General features: G+C 45.2%; 1 protein-coding gene across 1 annotated transcript; it reads left to right on the forward strand.

Moving 5' to 3' along the window:
* Nucleotides 1-1,666: 1,666 nt before the first annotated feature.
* LOC127213173 (aflatoxin B1 aldehyde reductase member 2) lies at nucleotides 1,667-8,593 on the forward strand. Its single transcript, XM_051173461.1, has 7 exons — nucleotides 1,667-2,009; nucleotides 4,592-4,779; nucleotides 4,962-5,066; nucleotides 6,633-6,729; nucleotides 6,916-7,015; nucleotides 7,713-7,842; nucleotides 8,211-8,593. Exons 1-7 carry the CDS (start codon nucleotides 1,688-1,690, stop codon nucleotides 8,370-8,372), a joined length of 1,104 nt encoding a protein of 367 aa, XP_051029418.1. The 5' UTR covers nucleotides 1,667-1,687; the 3' UTR covers nucleotides 8,373-8,593.
* The last annotated feature ends 13,380 nt before the right edge of the window (nucleotides 8,594-21,973 follow it).

The raw sequence follows: 21,973 nt of genomic DNA on the forward strand, positions 1-21,973 counted from the left end.
ACACTGGATCAAGTTCAAATTCACAGAGACAAGGTCCCAAGGCCCCCCAAGAAATGCTCTCCTAACTTCATCTCCTACCCCAGGTCCACAGAGTCCCAGGCACCCATACAGCTGTTTCTTCCTCTAAGGAATCCTTTTATACCACAAGTGCCTGCTAGAGACACCATGACCCATTTCCAAACTGCCTTCTCCAAGAGGGGTTGCGCGACCTCCGCCTGTCCCCAGGAACACACTCCTGGAGAAGATGCATCACTATCCTTGTTAAACACTGCTCTTCAAGAAAGTCTCTCTCCCCTCTCCGTTTGTATACTTCCTGTTCTTGTGGTCTGGATGCACCTGCTGCACAACCAAGGTTCAGAAAAATGTAAGGAGAGGGAGAGGGAAGGAAGCATGAGGAAGTGGGGAAAGGGGGGGGGAAAGGACACGAAGCTGGCAGTGGTGGTGCATGCCTTTAATCCCAGCACTCGGGAGGCAGAGGCAGGCAGATCTCAGTGAGTTCGAGGCCAGCCTGATCTACAAAGGGCTAGAGCTAGAGCTGTTACACAGAGAAACCCTGTCTCGAAAAGCAAACAAATAAACAAAAGACATGAGAAGGGAAGAGGGGAGGAGGAGAGGGAAAAGGAGGAAACTTGTGAGTTGAGGGGAGCCTAGAACTGAGAACTTCCTCTGGGTAAGTGACTGAGCTTCAGCGTTCTGATGCATAAAATGTAGGAAGTCATGAAAGATGCTTACCTCTTAGACTGATGGTAGACTCAATAAAAACCTAGTCCAAGCTGTAACAATGGCTTGAGCCTAGGTACTCATACATGCTGGTCAAGTGCTCTAGCACTGAGCTACAACCCCCGCCCCGTCCCGTCCGCCCCCCTCCCAATTAGGAAAGATCTTGACTCTCATGGTTCATGTCTAGAAAGACTGGCCAGGAGATAGTACTTTCTGCCACACTCAACTCCTCCAGCTTTAAGCAAAGCCAGGAAGATGCTCCCCACGGTCTATGGTAATATTCTGTTCTTGCTGTAGCTCCCTGGGTCACATAGTAACACATAGGATACAACATTAACTGAACAAAACCTGAGACTACAGCAGTCCTCATCCTTCTAACCAACCCTCCTTGGAATCCTGCTGTGAGCTTGGCGGGGGAGGAGGCACTCTAGGCTCCCTCGCTGCAGACCTGGGGAAAATGTGTCAGGAGATCTCACATTGGCTCCGGGATCCTACCCACTCCAGGCCTCCACACCAAGACTCTAACTCCTTCCGGTGACTCTGCCGGTTCGGAGGGATAATGACAGGGCAGCCGCTGGGGCAAGCGCCGCGAGGCCCCCGCCCAGTCCGGGGAAAACAAGGCAATCAAAAGCCAAGAGACCGGAAGGCAGGTGAGAAGTGGAGCCGGACCCGGACTCGGATCCCAGGCCAGACCGGGCTGAAGCCCGGGATCCCGCGCCCCAAAAGGAGACCAGCGCCGGGAGGCGTGCAGGGCTGGAGGAGGTTGTAGGAAGGAACTGACAGGGCGCGCCCCGAGTCTCGACTCCCGGCCTGCCGCCAGCCCTCTGCAGTCTCACCAGATGAGGATCCACAGCCGGAGTCAGCTTCCAGGACCGTACCCCGCCGGGGTCAGCTGATCTTCGCGAAGCCCCGCCCTCCGCGCGCTGTGGGCGGAGCCTAAGGACCCGGACGCGCAGGCGCAGTCTCCATGCTGCGTGTGGCTTCCCGAGCCGTGGTTCGCGCTGCTGTTCGCTGGGCGCGTCGCTCCGGGCCTTCCGTAGCGCGTCCTCTAGCCATGTCCCGGCCTCCGCCACCCGACGCCACCTCGGGCGCCCCTCTCCGGCCCGCCACGGTTCTGGGCACCATGGAGATGGGACGCCGCATGGATGCGAGCGCCAGCGCCGCAACGGTACGCGCCTTCATGGAGCGCGGCCACAGCGAACTGGACACGGCTTTCATGTACTGCGACGGCCAGTCCGAGAGCATCCTGGGCGGCCTGGGGCTTGGGCTGGGCAGCGGCGACTGCACAGGTAACCGCTGCACCTGACCCCCCAACACACACGCGCGCACACACGCGCACACACACACCTGCACCGGCGTGCCAAGTCCCGGGGGTCTGCACCCAGGAGCTTCGTAAGCTCCCACGTCCACAGCTGTGTGGACCTCAAGATCCTAAGGCATCTAAAGTTCTGAACTACCGAACTGAACTTGGTCCGGTCTCTGCTTTGAAGCTTCTGGAGTTGCGCGGGTGTGAGGAAGCTCCCTAGTCTCACCTTGCTTCCTACCTCAGTCCCTGCCTCCCAGCTCTCCAGTCTAGGTGTCCCCTCCCCCTCCCCCAGCTTTGTGCTTATGCCCTCCCCTCTTGCCCTCACCACCACCCCTGTGCCCCGGGAGCATGTTTGGTCATCATCTCCTAGACTTTGTCCTCAAGGGAGCAGGGGTGGGAAGGTAGCATGGGGAGAGGGCACTAACGGCCTTTCTGCCCATGCTGTGCCAGGTCTTGTAATGGGGACTACTGCAATGGGGAAGTGACTAACCCACAGAGGGAGTCCCAAGTCCAGCATGTAAGACTAAAGCTCTGATTGCTGGGAGTAGCTTGTGGAGGCCCCAGGGAGAGCAGTAGGCGAACCTCATTGATCAGACAGACCTTACAGTGTAAGAAGCTGTGCTGGGGACAGAACAAGAGAAAGGGGCACTGGAGGCTGAAGGCGTAGCTGTTTGAAGATGGAGTGCCAAGTACTTGTATGGGGCAGGATGGCCAGTGGCATGTGTCCCTTGATGGAAGATGAGGGGAACTGTCCCTCATTTGCTTGAAGCCATTGGAAGTCTCAGGAGTGTGCCCTTTCCTTGCCTCCTCCTGGTGCCTGTGCAGGAGCCCTCTCTGGGGCTCCTTAGACTCACAACACGGTGGGCCTGGAGGGGCATAAGTGAGCCGGTCTCTCAAGCCCAACACTGTAGAGTTCACCTGGCTGATTTGCTCCTGATTTTTTAAAGATACCTTTCTTATACTTACCTAATTTATATTTGTTAGTGCTTTGCCTGTGTGTCTGCATGCGCCACAGAGAAATACTTTACTGGTTTCCCTGCTTTGGGGTCTGTCCCCTTGAGGTCCTTCTCCATTCTTTGGCTAGAAGGAACCAATTGATGAGCCCATATCATCCTGACAAAACTTGGGAACATCGAGTCCAAAGTCTGGGATGGTGTCTGAGCACCTCTGGGGTGGAATCTGATGTCTCAAGTCCTACACCACCTGCTTTGTGATATATATTCTTAAAATCCAAAATGCAGCCTCGTGTGGCAAGCACCTTTGTCCAGTGAGACAACTTACCAGCTGACATTTTAAAAGTATCTATTCAAGTCCTTTGTCCATTAAAAAATTAAAACTTAAAGATATGTATTTTTATGTAGGTGTACAAGTATTTTGTCTGCACATATAGGTGCATGCCATGTTGCGTGTACCCTGTACACAAAGTGTTGGATTCTCCGGAACTGAAGTGATGGGTGGTTTTAAGCTGCCCTGTGGGTGCTGGGACTCAAACCTGGGTCCCCTGCAAGAGCAATAAGTGCTTTTAACTGCTGAGCCATCTCTCCTGACCCTATATTGTATCTTAATTAAAAATTACTTTTAAATCCCCCTCAGTTCTTAGAAAGCATGATTGTCTACATATAAACTGAGGATTTTAAAACTGTATAATTTTAAGATTTATTTATGTATGAGGGTCTGTCTGCATGAATGCCTACACACCAGAAGAGGGCATCAGATCCCATTATAGATGGTTGTGAGCCACCATTTGGTTGCTGGGATTGAATTGAGGACCTCTGGAGGAAGAGCCAGTGCTTTTAACTGCTGAGCCAAATTTCCACCACAAGACCCCCACCCCCACCCCCCCCCCCCCCCCCCCCCCCCCCCCCCCCCCGCCCCCCCCCCCCCCCCCCCCCGCCTGCCAACCTTAATCATCATTATAATCTTTCTGCAAGTGAAAATTGCCACCAAGGCCAACCCTTGGGATGGGGTTTTTTTTTTTTTTTTTTTTTTTCTACTGTTGGCCCGTTACTTGTTTCTTATCGGCTGCTCTGCCTTATTTTCCCTTTCTCTGTCTATGATTTCTCTTCCAGGGGGGCGGCGCCCCACCTCCTTCCTTCCCCCCCCCCCTCTTTTCCCCCCCCTACACTCCTTTCCTCCTTGTCTCCTAGTCCCTCCTATCTTCCTTTCCTATTGGCCAACAATGCTTTATTATTAACCAGTATGAAAAACATATATACATAATGGCATCTCCCATCAGTGAGGGACTTCCATTTAATACCAGTCACTGCATTTTACAGATTAGGAATTAGGGACCAAATTAAGTAATTTAACCAGGAACACTGACACTTACATGGCCAGTGAGTAATTCTAATAAATCTTTGTTGTTGTTTTGGTTTTTGTTTTCAAGACAGGTTTTCTCTGTATAACAGCCCTGGCTGTCCTGGAACTCACTCTGTAGATCAGGCTGCTCTTGAACTCTCAGAGGTCTGCCTGCCTCTGCCACCTGAGTGCTGGAATTAAAGGCGTGTGCCACCATGCCTGGCCTTCGAATAAATCTCTTAATCATCATTATAATCTTTCTGCAAGTGAAAATTGCCACCAAGGCCAACCCTTGGGATGGGAAGTCACTGAAGCCTGACAGTGTCCGGTCCCAGCTAGAAACGTCACTGAAGCGGCTACAGTGTCCACGGGTGGACCTCTTCTACTTGCATGCTCCTGACCACAGCACCCCTGTAGAAGAGACGCTTCGTGCCTGCCAGCAGCTGCATCAGGAGGTGAGGGTGGCCCCTGAGCTCAGAGAGGTGATCTCTACCCCTCTCGTCCTTACTCTACCATGACAGCGAGGCTTTCTAGGCATCCAGGGCAGAGCTAGGCACAGATTCCACTCCCAGGTTTCTCACCCAGTTGGTTTTCCCTTCCTTGTTCCCTGGGTTGAGCAGAGTCCTCTCCCCTGCAGGGCAAGTTTATGGAGCTTGGCCTGTCCAACTATGCCTCGTGGGAGGTGGCTGAGATCTGCACACTCTGCAAGAGCAACAGCTGGATCCTGCCAACCGTGTACCAGGTAAGGGCAGCTTGGTGCGCTGGGGCTCTCCAGGTCTCAGGGCTCAGTGTCTGTGCTTTGGACCCTCCTGGTGCCCTCTACAGAGTTGCCACTCCCCTCCTCAAAGCCTGCAAGTACCACCTAGTTTCTCACCAGCCCGGCTGGCTATTGCTCACCTGCTTGCTTACTGCCTGAGCACACACATCTTCGTCCGTCCTCCCATCCTGCACTGCAGCCTAGAACAGACCTCCCCATGCCCTGGAAGTAGCACTCAGCTTTGACTCAGAAGGCTCTTCTCTGGTAATCCCCTCCCCACCAGCCCCTGGGAGCAGCCAGGCTCCGAAACGCATCCTCATAGATGGGCCTCTTGAGTACCTCCTTGACCTTAAGGTCTACCTTTGCTGTATCTCTCTGTGGATTTCTGTTATTGTGGTGGTTTATTTTCTTCTACTGGGGATTGAACCCGAGACCTGGTGTCTGCTCTGTACACCTCAGCCTGCTGTCTATATTTTTAGTTTCTTTGTTACATATCTTGGAAGCAGAGAATTTGCTGAACTTTTGAGTGGTTGTGATTTTGGCATCCAGCTCATAGAGGAGACCTGGAGATATGTGTGGAGTGATAACCCAGGCCAGTTTCCCCTCCCTGGGCCTAGAACTCTCAGCCCCACTCCATCCTGCCATATCTAGCATTTAAGAAAAAGAGACTGTTTAGTCCCTATGGCCTCCAGGTGAGAGTTGAAATAATTGAACCTGGGATGGTGTCGATTTTGAGTTTTCAAAGTAGAAAATTTCAAATCTGGGCATAGTGGCACACACATGTAATTTACCACTTGGAAGTCTGAGGCAGGGGGATCGCTGTAAGTTCAAGGCAAGCCTGGGCTACAGAGCAAGACTATTTCAAAAACCGGAAACCAGGTTCAATGGATAAAAATGCTTGCTGTACAACCATGATGACCTGGACTCTCGTCCCCCAGTTGACAAACAAGACCAGGTGTGATTTCTGCACCTGTTACCTAGTGCTATGAAAGGCGGGGGGGGGGGGGCGGCGGGACAGAGGGTCACTGGGGCTTGCTGGATGCCCACCCAGCTCCAGATTTGGTAAGAGGCCCTGTCTCGGATATAAGGCAGAGAGTGGTACAACAGGACCCCCAACATCCTGCTCTGGCCTCTGCACCCATACATGTGCGCAACCATACCTACAGACACACACACACAAATAAAAAGTAGAGGACTAGCAGGCCCAGGGTACAATACTTAGACCCAGTTACTGGGGAGGTTGAGGCAGGAGGATCACTTTAGCCTGGCCAATTTACCGAGATCTGTCTCTAAAGAAGAAAGGCTTCCAGGTTGGAGAGATGGCTCAACGGTTAGGAGCACTGGCTGTTCTTTCACAGGACCGGGGTTCAATTCCTAGCACCCATATGGCAGCTCACAACTCCAGGGGATCTGACACCTTCACACCAATGCACATAAAATAAATTGAAAAGAAAAGAAAGGCTTCCAAAACATTATTTTAAAAAGAGGAAAGCTGGGTCCCTTCTCTTGATGCATCCACACTTTGCAACAGGACCCTCTTCTTCCCTGCAGGGCATGTACAACGCCACCACCCGGCAGGTGGAGAAGGAGCTCTTCCCCTGCCTCAGACACTTTGGATTGCGATTCTATGCCTACAACCCTTTGGCTGGTATGGGCTGCCGTGGGAACTGACCCTGTGGATGAGCGGGCGGGCATGCCAGGCTGGACTCTACAGATTATTGCCCTATTGGATGCCCTTTCCAGGCTTCCTCCTGCTCTCCATTTCAGAGCTGGGTGGGAACAGGCAGCCTTGGGGAGGGGTCCAGGCCAGGGTCTGACTGTTGCCATCCCACAGGGGGCCTGCTGACTGGCAAATACAAATATGAAGACAAAGATGGGAAACAGCCTATGGGCCGCTTCTTTGGGAATAATTGGGCTGAGACCTACAGGAACCGGTAAGCTGGGGACCTCTGCATCATGGTAGGTAGGGGTGGGATGTCCCCTGTCCCCTTAATCTTACATGAAGTTCTTAGCTATGCTCCTAGGGATACAACCTCCCACTGCCCCCTCTGTGTTTCTTGATTCTTTTTTGTGGTTTTTCAAGACAGGGTTTCTCTGTGTAAACAGTCCTGGCTGTCCTGGAACTCGCTCCGTAGACCAGGCTGCCCTCTAACTCACAGAGATCCACCTGCCTCTGCCTCCCGAGTGCTGGGATTAAAGGCATGCACCACCAACGTCCAGCCTTGATTCTTAAGAGAAGTGGCAAATCCTAGGGTTTCTCTTTGGGAAACCCTCCCCTTACCCCTAGACCTTGTGGTCACATAAGCCATTGCTACTCTAAGAGGTGCCAAGCCAGGAGGGAAAGAGAGGACCTTGGGTGGAGGCTTGGAAGGCCAGGGCCAAGTCTAGCTTTGCAGCCGCTTCTCTGTTGCACTAGGTGAATGAGTTCCCACGGATGCATCTAGCGAGCGAGTGAGCAGCCCAGGAGCTTCCTGGGCCCCGTAAAGAGGGAGGTCCTCTCTCCCAGAGAGATACAGTTCCTTCCATGCCACAGAATGGGGGTGGGGTCAGTGCCTTGGTAGTCTCTTCGGCTTCAGTCCCCAGTGTGACCCAAGATTCTCACCCCTTGAGCCACTCTCCCCACTCACTCAGCTTCTGGAAGGAACACCACTTCGAGGCCATTGCCCTGGTAGAAAAGGCCCTACAGACCACCTATGGCGGCAGCGCCCCCAGCATGACCTCGGCCGCCCTGCGCTGGATGTACCACCACTCACAGCTCCAGGTAGCCCAGCACCATGAACTCATGTTCCGGGGGCCCACAGTTGCCTTTAACTTATTTCTAGAGAGAGTACCTGATTCAGGGCTAGTGGGATAATTTGGTGTATAAAGAGCTTGCCAGACAGGCAGGAGGCAAGAGTCCTATAAAGAGAGGGTGGGTTTTTACTTATGTCCCCCCAGGGAAGAGCTGTAAGAAGGGACAAGAGTTGAGCCACATACGTTCAGTTGTCAAAGACCCCTTCAGACCTTCCTGGGTGTTCAGGACAGATGTACACAAAGCGCCCAGATCTCACCAGGGGACAAGGAAAGAGGGACGTGTGGGACAGGAACCACCAAGTAGAAGTGTGCTGAGATCTGGCTGTCTCCTTGCAGGGTACCCGAGGGGACGCGGTCATCCTGGGCATGTCCAGCCTGGAGCAGCTGGAACAGAACTTGGCCGCCACTGAGGAAGGGCCCCTGGAGCCGGCTGTCGTGGAGGCCTTTGACCAAGCCTGGAACCTGGTTGCCCACGAGTGTCCCAACTACTTCAGATAGACTGCCCTGGATCACGCCGCCAAGAAAGGGCTTTCCAATCCCCTCTTGGGTTCACACCCTACCAGTGTGAACCTCTTGCCCATCTCCAGCCACACAGCCTTCTAGATTACAGCCCTGCTCCCTGCCACCTTCACAGTGACAACTGGCTGGGCGCAGTCAGCAGTGCTTCCTGTCTGAATAAAGCTGGCATCCGGCCTGGCTGCAGGCAGGACTGAACCTCACACGGTCTCCTCTGCTGCTCCGCACCTGTTCCCTCCGTGCTGCCTCTGGACCCACGGAAAGGGTGGAACCAGGAGCTGGGGCTCCAGAAAGCGTAGGTGTGGGAGGGTCTCACACTGCCTGGCAAGGGTCCCCTCACCATGTCCTGATCCAGCCTCACCCCTCACTCTTCTACATGTGACAGAATGGGGTGGGTGTGTCTATGCATGCCTGTTAATTCCAGTGCTCAGGAGACTGAGGGGGGAGATGTACTGGTCTATATAGTGAGTTCCAGATCAGCAGGGGATGCTAAATGAGATCCTCTCTCAAAAACAAGCAGGATGAATTTAAAAGGCATGGCCTTTGACTCTCACCTTCAGAATTGTCTTACCAAATCCTTAACGGATTTATTTTAAAGAGGGCTGTGATATATTTGAGACCACCCTGGCAAGGCCATCCTGAGACCTTGTCTCAAAAAGAAGAAGAAAGAGAAGAAGAAATTGAAACAACAGAAGCTGGTATAGCTCAGTGATAGTGAAAGAAATAATGATGACCCACTTCTCCTTGGGACACAAGACAGGAGATAAGCACTATTTACACTATTTAAATATTGGGGGTTGGTCTGGAGAAAGCAGCTAAGAGCACTTGCTTCTTTTGCATAGGTTCTAACCTTAACACAGCAAAATATATCACACAACAGTTATCAAATAAGAATCACAGTTAACAATATTTAGCCCATTAACATTTTGTAAGATTTAAGAAAATATACCATCATCTAGTCTATCTTTGTGAGTCTAAAGTCCTATATGTAACTTATCTTTAAATAAGCAAAGGTGTTGGGGTGAATGCTTTTAATCTCTAATGGTGTTGCATTCTCCCTTGCTGCCCTGCTGCCTTGATCAAATGGACTGTGGTAAAATAACCAACAGGTGTGTGGCAGTGCCAGAATGCCTGTATGTATACCTGTACACCAGAAGAGGGCATCACATGCTATTATAGATGGTTGTGAGCCATGATGGGGTTGTTTGGAATTGAACTCAGAACCTCTGGAAAAACAACCAATGCTCTTAACCTCCGAGCCATCTCTCCAGCCCTATGTCAGTATTTTATAAGGTAACTAACCACTAGAGACATTAGCTGACTTCTGCTCCTGAAAGCACACCCCAACCCAGGCTGTAGCAGATGCATTACAAACCTCAGTAAGTTCCAGATGAGCCTGCAGCCATTTCCACCCACAAGGGGAGCAGGAGAGGCCTTTCCCTTGGTGATCTAGTGGATGGACTGCTGTGGTGGTGCTGATGTTGAGGGGCCAGTCTGATTGGTCCAAAACAGATGCCACAATGACTCTAATTGATTCTAAGAGGAGTGGCTGTGACTAACAAGTCTGTAATTAGTTTCAAACAAGTGGCTGTGATTGCTTCTCGGGTACAAACTGTTCAGGGTTACTGCTTGAGTCAATTGGCAGACACTCCTGTTCTACCTCAGCTACTGCAACATTGGGCCCAAGAAAAAGCTTCCGTTGGTCCTACAGGATGACTGAGTGGGTTAAGAAAGTTTCCATCACAGAGAGGGAGAGAGAGTGCCAGCGGCCTAGTGAGAGACCGGGGAGCATCAATAGCAACAGCTTCCAGAAACTATCTTCAGAAGGGCCTCTGGGTGCACCAGAAGACAGCATCAATGTCAGTGTCAGCACCATGTGGCGGCCAGAAACTGACCGCCTGCACTTAGAGGGGCGATCACCAGCACCCCCTGCATCTGGAGGAGTAACTGCTGGAGTCATGGCTCCACCTACACCGGGAGAGGTGAGATCATCTCAGCCTTGGGCCCATCTACACCTGGAGGAGTGAGCATCAGAGGCTCAGCCTTGCTGGCACCTGAAGGAGCATTCCACGAAGCCACAGACCTCAACTGCAGCGATTGGAGGAAGAGGGCCCCTGAAGCGCAGGCTGTACTGATTGGAGGAAGAGATGGGCAGACAACAAGAACACACTCAACAACACAAAGAGCAATACAGCACCGCCAGATACTAGTGGTTCTACAGCATCAGTGCACATGAAACAGAAGAAAACGACATTAAAAATAACTTTATGGAGATGATTGAGGCCCTTAAAGAGGAAATGAAAAGTTCCCTTAAAGAAATGGAGGAAAAGACAAACAAAAAATTGGGAGAGATCAACAAATCCCTTAAAGAAAAAAGAAAAGGCAGTCAAACAGGTGAAGGAAACAGTTCCAGACTTGAAACCTGAAATAGGGCAATAAAGAAAACACAAACTGAGGGGATTCTGGAAATAGAAAATCTGGGTAAATGATCAGGAATTACAGATGTAAACATAAACAACAGAATGCAAGAGATGGAAGAGAGAATCTTAGGTGTTGAAGATATGATAAAGGAAATAGAATCATCAGTCAAAACAATGTTAAATCCAACAAATTCTTAACATAAAATATCCAGGAAATCTGTGACACCATGAAAAGACCGAACTTAAGAATAATAGTAATAGAAGAAGTCCAGCTCAAATGCACAGAAAATATATTCAACAAAATCATAGACGAAAACTTTCCCAACCTAAAGAAAAACATGCCTATGAAAATACAAGAGGCTTACAGAACACCAAATAGACTGGACCTAAATAAATAAATAAATAAAAGTCCCCTCTCCACATAATAATCAAAACACTAAACACACAGAATAAAGAAAGAATATTAAGAATTGCAAAGGAAAAAGACCAAGTAACATACAAAGGCAGACCTATCAGAATTACACCTGACTTCTAAATAATGAAAGCCAGAAAGTTCTGGTCAGATGTTATGCAACTAATAAGAGACCACAGATGCCAGCCCAGACTACTATATGCAGCAAAGCTTTCAATCACCATAGACAGAGGAAGTAAGATATTCCATGACTGTAGTGAGATATTCACCCCTCCCCCCACATGTCATACTGACCACACCCTTTGTGGGTGGAGATAGGTAGACATGATGTGGAAGAACTAGGTCTGGGGAACCGGGAACTCTCTTGGTTCCTGGACTGAGACAGAGAGCATCCAGAGGCATGCTGGCCTGGACTGGACTTGGGACAGGAACCTGCTGGCCTTCATCTGTCTCTGTTGTGTATTTCTCCCTGAATTCAGCCTATCTGTTTCCCCTGATCCTTATTTTAACACTATATCTGGTGTCAGAAGTGGGATCTAGATTTCCACAAGATCCGGGGCATTAGGTCACACCCAGGCAGTGGCACTTAGGTGGTGCTGCCTCCTTCCCTGACCCCAGTGTTTCAGCAACACTGTCCCCCTGTTCTGCGGTTCCCTTGCTCTAAGTGCTTGCTCACAGGCGCCTGCACCAACCTGCCGGCTGCAGCTGCCACAAGTCAGCTTCCTTCCCCGACCCTCTGCCACCACTACAACAGCAGGTGCTCTGGCCACCCACTCCTGAAGCTGCTGCGGGCACTATGCGGCGCACCCTGAGAATTCAGCCTCTGCCAGGTGTGGCAGCGGTGCGGATAACTGTTCTGCCCTGGTAAAAGGAGGCAGAGCGCGGGAAGCAATTGCCACCTTCCTGCAGCTGCAGTTTGGCGTCAGTCACCCCACTGCAGCCTCTCATCCCCCACGTTGCACTGAGACTGTGTGCAGAGCAGTCTCTGCTTCTATGGTCCCAGTAATTTACATAAAGCTCGATTTTACTCTTCCAACTAATAATATCTGAAGACTTTAAACTAATAACATCTGAAGACTTTAACAAGGACCGAGGTCGGAGGTATCTCTAGCTACCGGATGCCATTTGGTGATACCCCTGTGCCACCTACTGGCAAGGTGTAATTACTGCAGGTTGAGATCTGCAACCAAACTGGACCTTGCAATTTTCAGCTCATTACTGCTGGAATTCTTCCATCTGTTCCAGGATCCTTATAAGGTAGTTGCAACATCATTACAATTTCAGCTGATATATTAACTGAGATCAATTATTCCTTACCAATGGCGGATGATCATATGATGCAGGACATTAGGAATCTTTTTATTTCATATATGGAAGGAATTTTAGCAGAAGAAAACCATGACTTAACCAATACATACATTTTCCTGATGATAGCAATGGGTTTCATGATCAATATAATATTCTTAAATAAAGGGTTTGAGATTAGAGCAAAGAATAAGGAACTTTACAAACCATAGGAGACTTAGTAACAAGGATTCAGAATATTGAAAATGGCAATGGAGATCTGACAGGTAGAATATAAAACATGGAACATAAAAATGACCGACTAGAAAACAGAATTTGTTCCATGTCCGCTGCCTCAACGACAAAAACAGAAACAATGCATTAACACACTAGCAGAAACAGCTCATTCCTTGTCTGGCAAATCTAATGATAAGATTAAAAAACTGAAATATCAGATGGGAAAAACTGGCAGATAGAATTTGTTCCATGTCTGAGGATAATGGTAAGCTATCGAACAGAACATTGTTTCTGGAAGGCAGCTTAGATGCCGTTCAGATACTATCTAAGGATGAGAATATTAACGGCATAGAATCATTCGTAGTTTGAGAAAACAAGAAACCGACTGATTCAATGATTCAAAAAGTTCAAACACTCGAAGAAACAATGGTGAATAGATCGCAGGCTTTAGAAGACCTTCAATCTGAAACATCAGAAGAACAGGTACAGGCAATAGGGCATGAGAGATTCAAACTTTCCTACACCTTTTAGGGTTAGGGGAGACTTGCCTAATGTCATTCCATCACCAATGGCTTTTCCTGTATCTATCACTGGGAAACCAGCAACAAAAAAACATCTGAAGGGTTTTGTTGCATATCAGTGGGAACCAATACATATGAAAGATTTAAAGGGTATAAAGGAAACAGTAGTCTCTCATGGCATGCTCTCACCATATGTGAAGCAATTAGTAGAATCACAGGCAAGGAATAACAAGGTAACCCCTAAGGATTGGGATCAATTAATATCAGCTGTCCTTGAAAATTCATCTCGATTAGGATGGAGGGCTTTACGGAGAGAAGAAGCAAAGGCTCTTGAACTTCAGGGCTTGACGAAAGGTTATAAAGGTTCCCAAAATAAAATTCTTGGTGAGGGTCTTTATGCTGACCCAGAAACTCAAGCTGCATATGATGAACACAACTTGTCTCTATGCAGTACAGCAGCTTTGAATGCTGGGGATAAGGTTCATGAACCAGGGGAGAGCATAGAGTCCTATACCTAGGTGAGGCAAGGACTGAGAGAATGCTTTAGTGTATTCCTACAAAGATCATCTAGAGCAATACAATTAGAAATAGAAGACACATATTTTAGGTGAATACTCATAGAATCATTAGTTTACGAATCATTAGTTTACGTGAGTCCACAATGCAAACAAGTGCTTTGGCCCTTAAAAATCAGATCAGCACCCTGGATGAATGGGTCCTGTATACAGCCAACATTGAGTAAAATGACCATGACACTGAAGCCTGAGTAGGAGAAGCCATTTCCAAAGGTCTGAGAAGACATCAAGATAGCAGATGTCTTAACTGTGGTGACACAGAAGCTTGGGTAGGAGAAACCATCTCAAGGGCTGGAGAGATAGCTCAAAGGTTAAGAGCACTGATTGCTCTTTCAAAGGTCTTGAGTTCAATTCCCAGCAACCACATGGTGGCTCACAGCCATCTATAATGGAATTTGGTGCCCTCTTCTGGCATGCAGGAATTCATGGAGGCAGAATGTTGTAAACATATTAAATAAATAAATCGTTTAAAAAAAAAAAAAAAAGAAACCATCTCCAAAGGTTTGAAAATATCAAAATATTAGATGTTTTAATTGTGGTAGGATAGGACATCTAAAAAGAAATTGTAGGCAGAGTATTTTTAGGAATAACACTCCTAGGAGTGAATCAAACTGAAGGCCTTAGCCTTCTGGGTTATATAGAAGGTGTGGCAAAGGCTGACACTGGACCAACAAATGTAGATCAACCAGAGACAATCAAGGAAACCCTTTACAATTGGGAAACTCCTTGGGGGGCTCTTGAAGGTTCCCATATAAAAGATGGTCCAGACATTCCCAGTCACTGCGGAGGACAATCTTCCACATGATGATTAGAAGATCCAGTGCCTATCGTAAAAAATCATACTGCTCTGGATGACAAACTAACTATGGAAGGTGAATCAAACATGAATAAAGGGAACAAAAAAGTATATTCTATAAATAATCAAAGGCCTAGATTGTTAAGATGAATAACAGACCGGTTGAGGGGATTGTTGACATGGGGGCTGACATAACCATCATAACTGATAAATCTTGGCTTCCAAGATGGCCACTGCAATTATTAGGAATTGAAACCCTATCTCAGATAAAACAGAACACAAGATGGATTGAATGTATAGGACCAGAAGGACAGAGAAGAAAGTTGAGATCATATGTGGCTGATATAGCAATAAATTTATGGGGTTGTGATCTATTGCAGCAATGGAATACACAGATTAACATTCCTCCAGTATTAGATATGAACATTAAATGAACTCATGGTTCTAGAAAAACAAATATACAAGACAGACACCAAATATCCAGGCTGAACAAAAACAGAACACAAGTGCCAAACAGAGGAACCAAAAGCCCTACCCTTAAAATGGCTAACAGATGAACCTGTCTGGGTAGGACAATGGCCTATGACCTCTGAGAAGCTAGAGGCTTCAGAAAACCTAGTTCAGGAACAGCTAAATGATGTACATATCAAGGTATCTACCAGCCTTTGGAATTCTCCTATATTTGTTATCAAAAAGAAATCCTTCCACACGTTGTAAGAAAGACACCAATCTCTGGAGTTCCTACATTCTACACTTGATGCAAACAAATCAGGTAAGGGAGGATATAAATCAGGAAATATAAGTAAAGTAGTTCAAAGCCCTTATAATTCTGTACAAAAGGCAGAATTGTATGCCATTCTCATGATGCTTATGGATTTTACAGAACCCCTCAATATAGTTACTGACTCTCAATACGCAGAGAGAGTCATCTTACACATTGAGACTGCAGAATTTATTCCTGATGATACAGAATTAACTTCATTGTTTATATAATTACAAGATACTATCAGGAATAGGACTCATCCTATATATATATAACACACATCAGATCCCATACGGATCTGCCAAGTCCTCTAGCACAAGGCAATGATGAAATTGATCAGTTATTAATAGGAAGTGTGCTAGAGGCCTCAGAGTTTCATAAGAAATTTCATGTGAACAGCAAAGGTTTAAAAAAGGATTTTTCTATCACTTGGCAACAAGCTAAGGAAATAATAAGGAAATGTCCTACTTGTTCATTCTATAACTAAACTCCTCTACCACCAGGCAGTAACCCTAAAGGTGCAAATAGGAATGAAATCTGGCAAATGGATGTGTTTCATTTTGCAGAATTTGGAAGACTAAAATATGTGCATCACACTATAGACACATTTTTGAGTTTCAATGGGCCACTGCTCTGAGCTCTGAAAAGGCTGATTCTGTTATCACAAATGGCCATTATGGGCATACCCGAACAAATAAAACCTGACAGTGCCCTGGCATATGTCTCCAACAAATTGAAACAGTTTTTTGAGTATTATAACATAAAGCACATCACCAGTATACCACACAATCCTACAGGACAAGCAGTAGTTGAGCAATTACATAATGATTCATTAACATTAAACTTTCTTAATGCTAATGAGAAAGGAAAAACAGCTGCAGAAAGACACTGGACAGTAGAAAAACTTCTGAACTAAACCAACCGATGTACTTCAAGGATATATTGACCTCAGTATGGAAACCAGGATATGTGCTATGTTGGGGTAGGCGTTTCACCTTTGTATCTATAGGAGAAGAAAAGCTGTGGATATCATCTAAGTTGATCAAGATCTGAGTTGAACAAGAGAAATGTCTTAATGAAGAGAAATGACAAGTCATCTGTCAAAGTAGGTTCCAGGAGATGTGCGGAGACCTCTCAAAGGTACGGGAAGTGTACTGTTCTTGTCTTTACAGGAAAACAGAAAACATCCATCCTCAAACAGCCAAAAGACACAGAACATGTAGGTACCTACAGAAGAGAAGATAGCTCTCCAGAAAGAACCATCTAATGAAGAGGAATCTGATATATGGTAAAAATATTTAATTCTAGTGAACTATTTCTATACAGGAATCTATTTCTCTTTACTCCCTAGTACTCATTAGTGCCAGTGTATGTAAACCAGTGCTGGCTTTGAAGTTGGATTTGGCTTTCCTTCTCTAAATTTAAGCATGTTGTTAAGATTAAATTCACAGTTTCTGCCTTATATCAAGAAGCCAATTGATGTAAGGCAGAAGAAAACAAAATCTGGGAACTGTCATTTTCCTATATTCAGTTTTCTCTCTGAAATCCTAATTTTCCTCATGCACATTTTCATGCTTATTGTTGCCTTTTCCCAATATGAATGTTTTACATTGATATTGTTGTTTAAATTGTCCACAAGGAATAATAACAATTCCTAACAGCAATCTTTGAACTCTCTGGAAAGAAGATGGGGCCCCACTTCATCATTTCCACTTGATTCAACCTGATGCATCTGGACTACAAACTTCACCCTAAAATGGTTAAGTTCTAGACAAATCCTGACTAGCTAGCTGAAATGGTGCATCTTCTTATGACACCCTGGCCAGAGTTTCAGATAGAAGTTCAGTGAAGCATTTCCTGCCTTGCAGAGACTAGCTACAAATGTTACAGCTAGTCCCCTCCAGAAATTTTGTTACTAAAAATTGTCTTCCTATAGGATCCCATGGAGTCATCTTCCTCCCATTACAATAGGAAGAAGTCTTAAGATAGCAATGCCCCCTTTCCATACACTTGGCTTTTAGGGATAATATTTATCTGCATAGGGTTGGTTTTAGTTACTTAGGATTGGGTATCGAAGGTGATGCTCAGACTCAGGTATCTCTTTTAGACAGGTATAGGGTATGGTTGGGAAAGGTATGGTTTAGATGGGATATAGGTAGATTAATTTATCTTCTTGTGAATTATCTTAGTAATTATTAGTTATATACAACCTATGTTGTTATAGATTCTTATATGTTGTAACCTATGTAAAATTAAGTTTGTACTCCTTTCTCGGATGTATACCTTTACTTATGTTAGAGACATTTTGTATATCGATACAATTTAGGATATTTTTATCATGCTGCACTATACAGTTCTACCTCTGGTCAAGACATTTCTACTCTGCCTCTGTTTTAGAGATTTACATGTATATATACATACATAGTTATATTGCTAAAGTAATTGTCCCTGCTTTACTCAGGGAAGATTCAACCAATTTTATAGCTAAGTTCCTGAGTATTACAGATTATCTTCACCCATGTTTTTTATACCTATGAGATTAGTCAGACATTGATGCTTACTCTTGAAACACTTCATAGACCTGCAGAACATGGCATTTAAATGTTTTAATATTAGTACTCTGTTGACATGAGACAGTATAGCTCCTGACAGCACCATGCATTTCCCGAAAATGCATTGGGCACTGGTGTTGCTCCTTCTGGAGTCCATCCTCTCCTTGGCTAATGGTCTCTTGGGCAAAGAACTGTCCCCATGTCAACCACTGACATGGACGTGCTGTCCTACTGTGCTTGCAGGAGACAAACATAGAAGACTGCTGAATCTTGCCAAGTCAGGGTAAGACAGCCTTTCTACCTCCCTGCTTCTGTAGTGGTCTGTCACATACTCTATGCCTTAACCAACGTCACTGTGATACTTTGGGTGACTGTCCAGGTGGCCTGCTGTTTCTGTCCTCGCTGCACCATTTGGAAGCTGCCCATATGCACTTCCTGCCTACCCTAGTATTGTTATCTTCCTTCTTAGGTCTTTGATGAGGTTGAAGATTAGACTATCACAATTATTATTCTCTCTTCTTAGATAGAAAAATTAGGTACTAGACTTAAGCTTTCCAGCTTAGGACAACTCTATTGTAAATCTCTGTTATGCCTTCACCCTAGGACTAGATATGTAGGTCTTAAGTTTGTTTGTTCTTGATTTTCCTTTTCTTAGAGCATACTTGATATTCACTGTCTTTGTATATAGTTTTTTATCAAGCCTAAATCTTTTCTTTAGATTAAAAGGGGAATTCATCCCTCCTGCACCTGTCCCACTGACCACACCCATTGGGGTGGGGACAGGGGCAGATGTGATATGGAAGAACTAGGTCTGGGGTTGGGAACCCCGGAACTCTCTCTTGGTTTACTGGAGTGAGACAGAGAGCATTCAGAGGCATCCTTGGGACTGGAACCTGCTGGTGTTCATCTGTCTCTGTTTTAAGTTATTTCTCCCTGAATAAACATCTATTCAGCCTGTTTTTCCTGATCCTTATTTTTCCACAATACATAACAAAACTAGATTTAAGCAATACTTATCCAGTTCTTGACTAGTTAACCTAATTGTGGGCGATAGCCAGTTAATAAGTATCTCCTGAAATTTTTGAAAACTATTAAGAGTTCATGATTGATCTCTCCTGATTTGGACTTTCTGTGGTTGAATTTTCTGCAAATCTGACCTATATCCTAAGCAATTAATAGAATCTCCTTTTTTATTTTTCCAGGAGCACTTTGTAACTCCTAACAAGGCAAAATTCTCCTTACTTCATCAAACATTTTTTCTAAGGTATCTGTGTCTGAATCAGCTAGTAAGATATCATCCATAAAATGGTAAATTTTGGATTGAGGAAACTGTTTATGAATTATCTCTAATGGCTGTTGTACAAAATATTGACACAAGGTAGGGCTGTTTAGCATTACTGTGGCAACACCCTCCACTGGTATTTTCTAACAGTTTGAGAATTTTTTTTAATATTTTAAAAAATTTATTAATTTATTTTTTACATTCCAATCCCAGTTCCCCCTCCCTCCTCTCCTCCTGCTCCCTCCACTTCCCCCACCTCCCATCTGCTCCTCAGAGAGGTTAAGGCCTCCACTAGAAAGTATTGAACGGGCTCCACTAAGTCAGTTTGTGCATTAGAGTTAGATCTTGGACTCACTGCCAGTGGCCTCGTATATTGTCCCAGCCACACCATTGTCACCTATATTAAGGGAGTCTAGTTCAGTCTTATACAGGATCCCTAGTTGTCAGACTGGAGTCAGTGATCTCTCACTAGTTCAGGTCAGCTGATTCTGTGGGTTTTTCCATTATGGTCTTGACTCCTTTGTCCATATTATCGCTCCTCTCTCACTTCAGCCCAATGGTTAGTTCTGGATTTCTACATCTGCTTCCATCTGTTTCTGGAAGAGGGTTCTAGCTTCTCTGGGGTTGTGGATTGTAGGCTGGGCATCTTTTGTTTTATGTCTGATATCCACTAATGAGTGAGTACATACTATATTTGTCTTTCTGAGTCTGAGTTACCTCACTCAGGATGGTTTTTTTCTAGTTCTGTCCATCTGCCTGCAAATTTTAGGATGTCATTGCTTCTTACCACTGAGTAGTACTCCGTTGTGTAAATATACCACATTTTCTTTATCCATTCTTTAATTCAGGGACATCTAGGTTATTTTCAAGTTTTGGCTATTACAAATAATGTTACTATGAACATAGTTGATTGAACAAATGTCCTTTGTGGTGTAAGTGTGTCTCCTTTGGGTATATGCCCAAAAGTGGTATTGCACAGTTCTTGAGGTTGGTTGATTCCTAATTTTCTGAGAAATCACCATACTGATTTCCACAGCGGCTGTACAAGTTTTCACTCCCACCAGAAATGGAGGAGTATTCCCCTTACTCCACATACTCTCCAGCATAAGCTGTCATTGGTGTTTTTGATCTTAGCCATTCTGATTAGTGTAAGATGGAATCTCAGGGTTGTTTTGATTTGCATTTCCATGATGACTAAGGGTGTTGAGTATTTCCTTCAGTGTATTTCTACCATTTGAGATTATTCTATTGAGAATTGTTTAGATCTGTACCCCATTTTTAAAATTGGATTATTTGGTAGTTTGATGTCCAGTTTCTCGAGTTCTTTGTATATTTTGGAGATCAGTCCTCTGTCAGACGTGGGGTTGATGAAGATATTTTCCCATTCTGTAGAGAGCTGTGTTGACTGTGTTCTTTGCTATACAGAAGCTTCTCAGCTACAGGAGGATCTATTTATTAATTGTTGCTTTCAGTGCCTGTACTACTGGTGTTCTATTTAGGAAGTGATCTCCCGTGCCTATGTGCTCACATATATGTCCCGCTTTCTCTTCTATGAGGTTCTGTATGGTTAGATTTATACTGAGGTCTTTGACCCATTTGTACTTGAGTGTTGTGTATGCCAATAGATACAGATCTATTTGCATTCTTCTACTTGTTGACAGCTAGGTATACCAGCACCATTTGTTGAATATGTTTTCTTTTTTCCATTTTATATTTTTAGCTTCTTTGTAAAAAAAAAATAAGTAGGTGTTCATAGGTGTGTGGGTTGATATCAGGAGTCTTTGATTTGATTCCATTCATTAGTCTACCTGTTCGGTTTTATGCCAATACCAAGATGTTTTCATTAATATAGCTCTATAGTAGAGCTTGAAGTCAGGGATGGTGATGTCCCCAGATGATCTTTTATTGTACAGGGTTGTTTTGGGTATCCTGGGTTTTTTGTTTTTCCATATGAAGTTGAGTATTGTTCTTTCCAGGTCTGTGAAGAATTGTGTTGGGTTTTTCTGGGGATTGCATTGAATCTGTAGATTACTTTTGGTATGATTGTCATTTTTATTATATTGATCCTTCCTATCCAAGAGCACGGGGAGATCTTTCCATTTTCTGATATCTTCTTTAATTTCATTCTTTAAAGAATTAAAGTTCTTGTCATACAAATCTTTCATGTGTTTGGTTAGAGTTACCCCAAGATATTTTATGTTATTTGTGGCTATTGTAAAGGGTGATTTTCTGATTTCTTTCTCAGCCCATTTATCATCTGGGCTACTGATTTTTTTTTAAAGTTAATCTTATATCCTGCTAAATTATTAAAGGTGTTTATAAGTTGTAGGAGTTCCCTGATAGATTTTTTTGGGGTCAGTTATGTAAACTATCATAAACAAATAGCAAGAGTGTGACTTCTTCTTTTCCAATTTGTATCCCCTTGATCTCCTTTTGTTGTCTTATTGCTCTAGCTAGCATTTCTAGTACTATATTGAATAAATATGTATAGAGAGTGGACAGCCTCATCTTGTTACTGATTTAAGCGAAATCACTTTCAGTTTCTCACCATTTATTTTGATGTTGGCTATTTGCTCACTGTATTTTGCCTTTATTATGTTTAAGTATGTTCCTTGTGTCCTTATTCTCTCCAAGACCATTATCATGAAGAGGTGTTGAATTTTGCTGAAGGCTTTTTCAGCATCTAGTGAGATGATCATGTGGGTTTTTTTCTTTCAGTTTATTTATATGGTGAATTACAT

Source organism: Phodopus roborovskii, unplaced genomic scaffold (genome assembly GCF_943737965.1).
Source record: "Phodopus roborovskii unplaced genomic scaffold, PHOROB, whole genome shotgun sequence".
In the NCBI taxonomy this organism is placed as follows: Eukaryota; Metazoa; Chordata; class Mammalia; order Rodentia; family Cricetidae; genus Phodopus; species Phodopus roborovskii.

Excerpts from the sequence above, each read along its gene's own strand:
- LOC127213173 (XM_051173461.1), top strand. The coding sequence starts at position 1,688 with ATGCTGCGTGTGGCTTCCCGAGCCGTGGTTCGCGCTGCTGTTCGCTGG. Across the intron at positions 4,780-4,961 it reads GCCAGCAGCTGCATCAGGAG|GGCAAGTTTATGGAGCTTGG; the intron begins GTGAGGGTGGCC and ends TCTCCCCTGCAG. Across the intron at positions 5,067-6,632 it reads TCCTGCCAACCGTGTACCAG|GGCATGTACAACGCCACCAC; the intron begins GTAAGGGCAGCT and ends TCTTCCCTGCAG.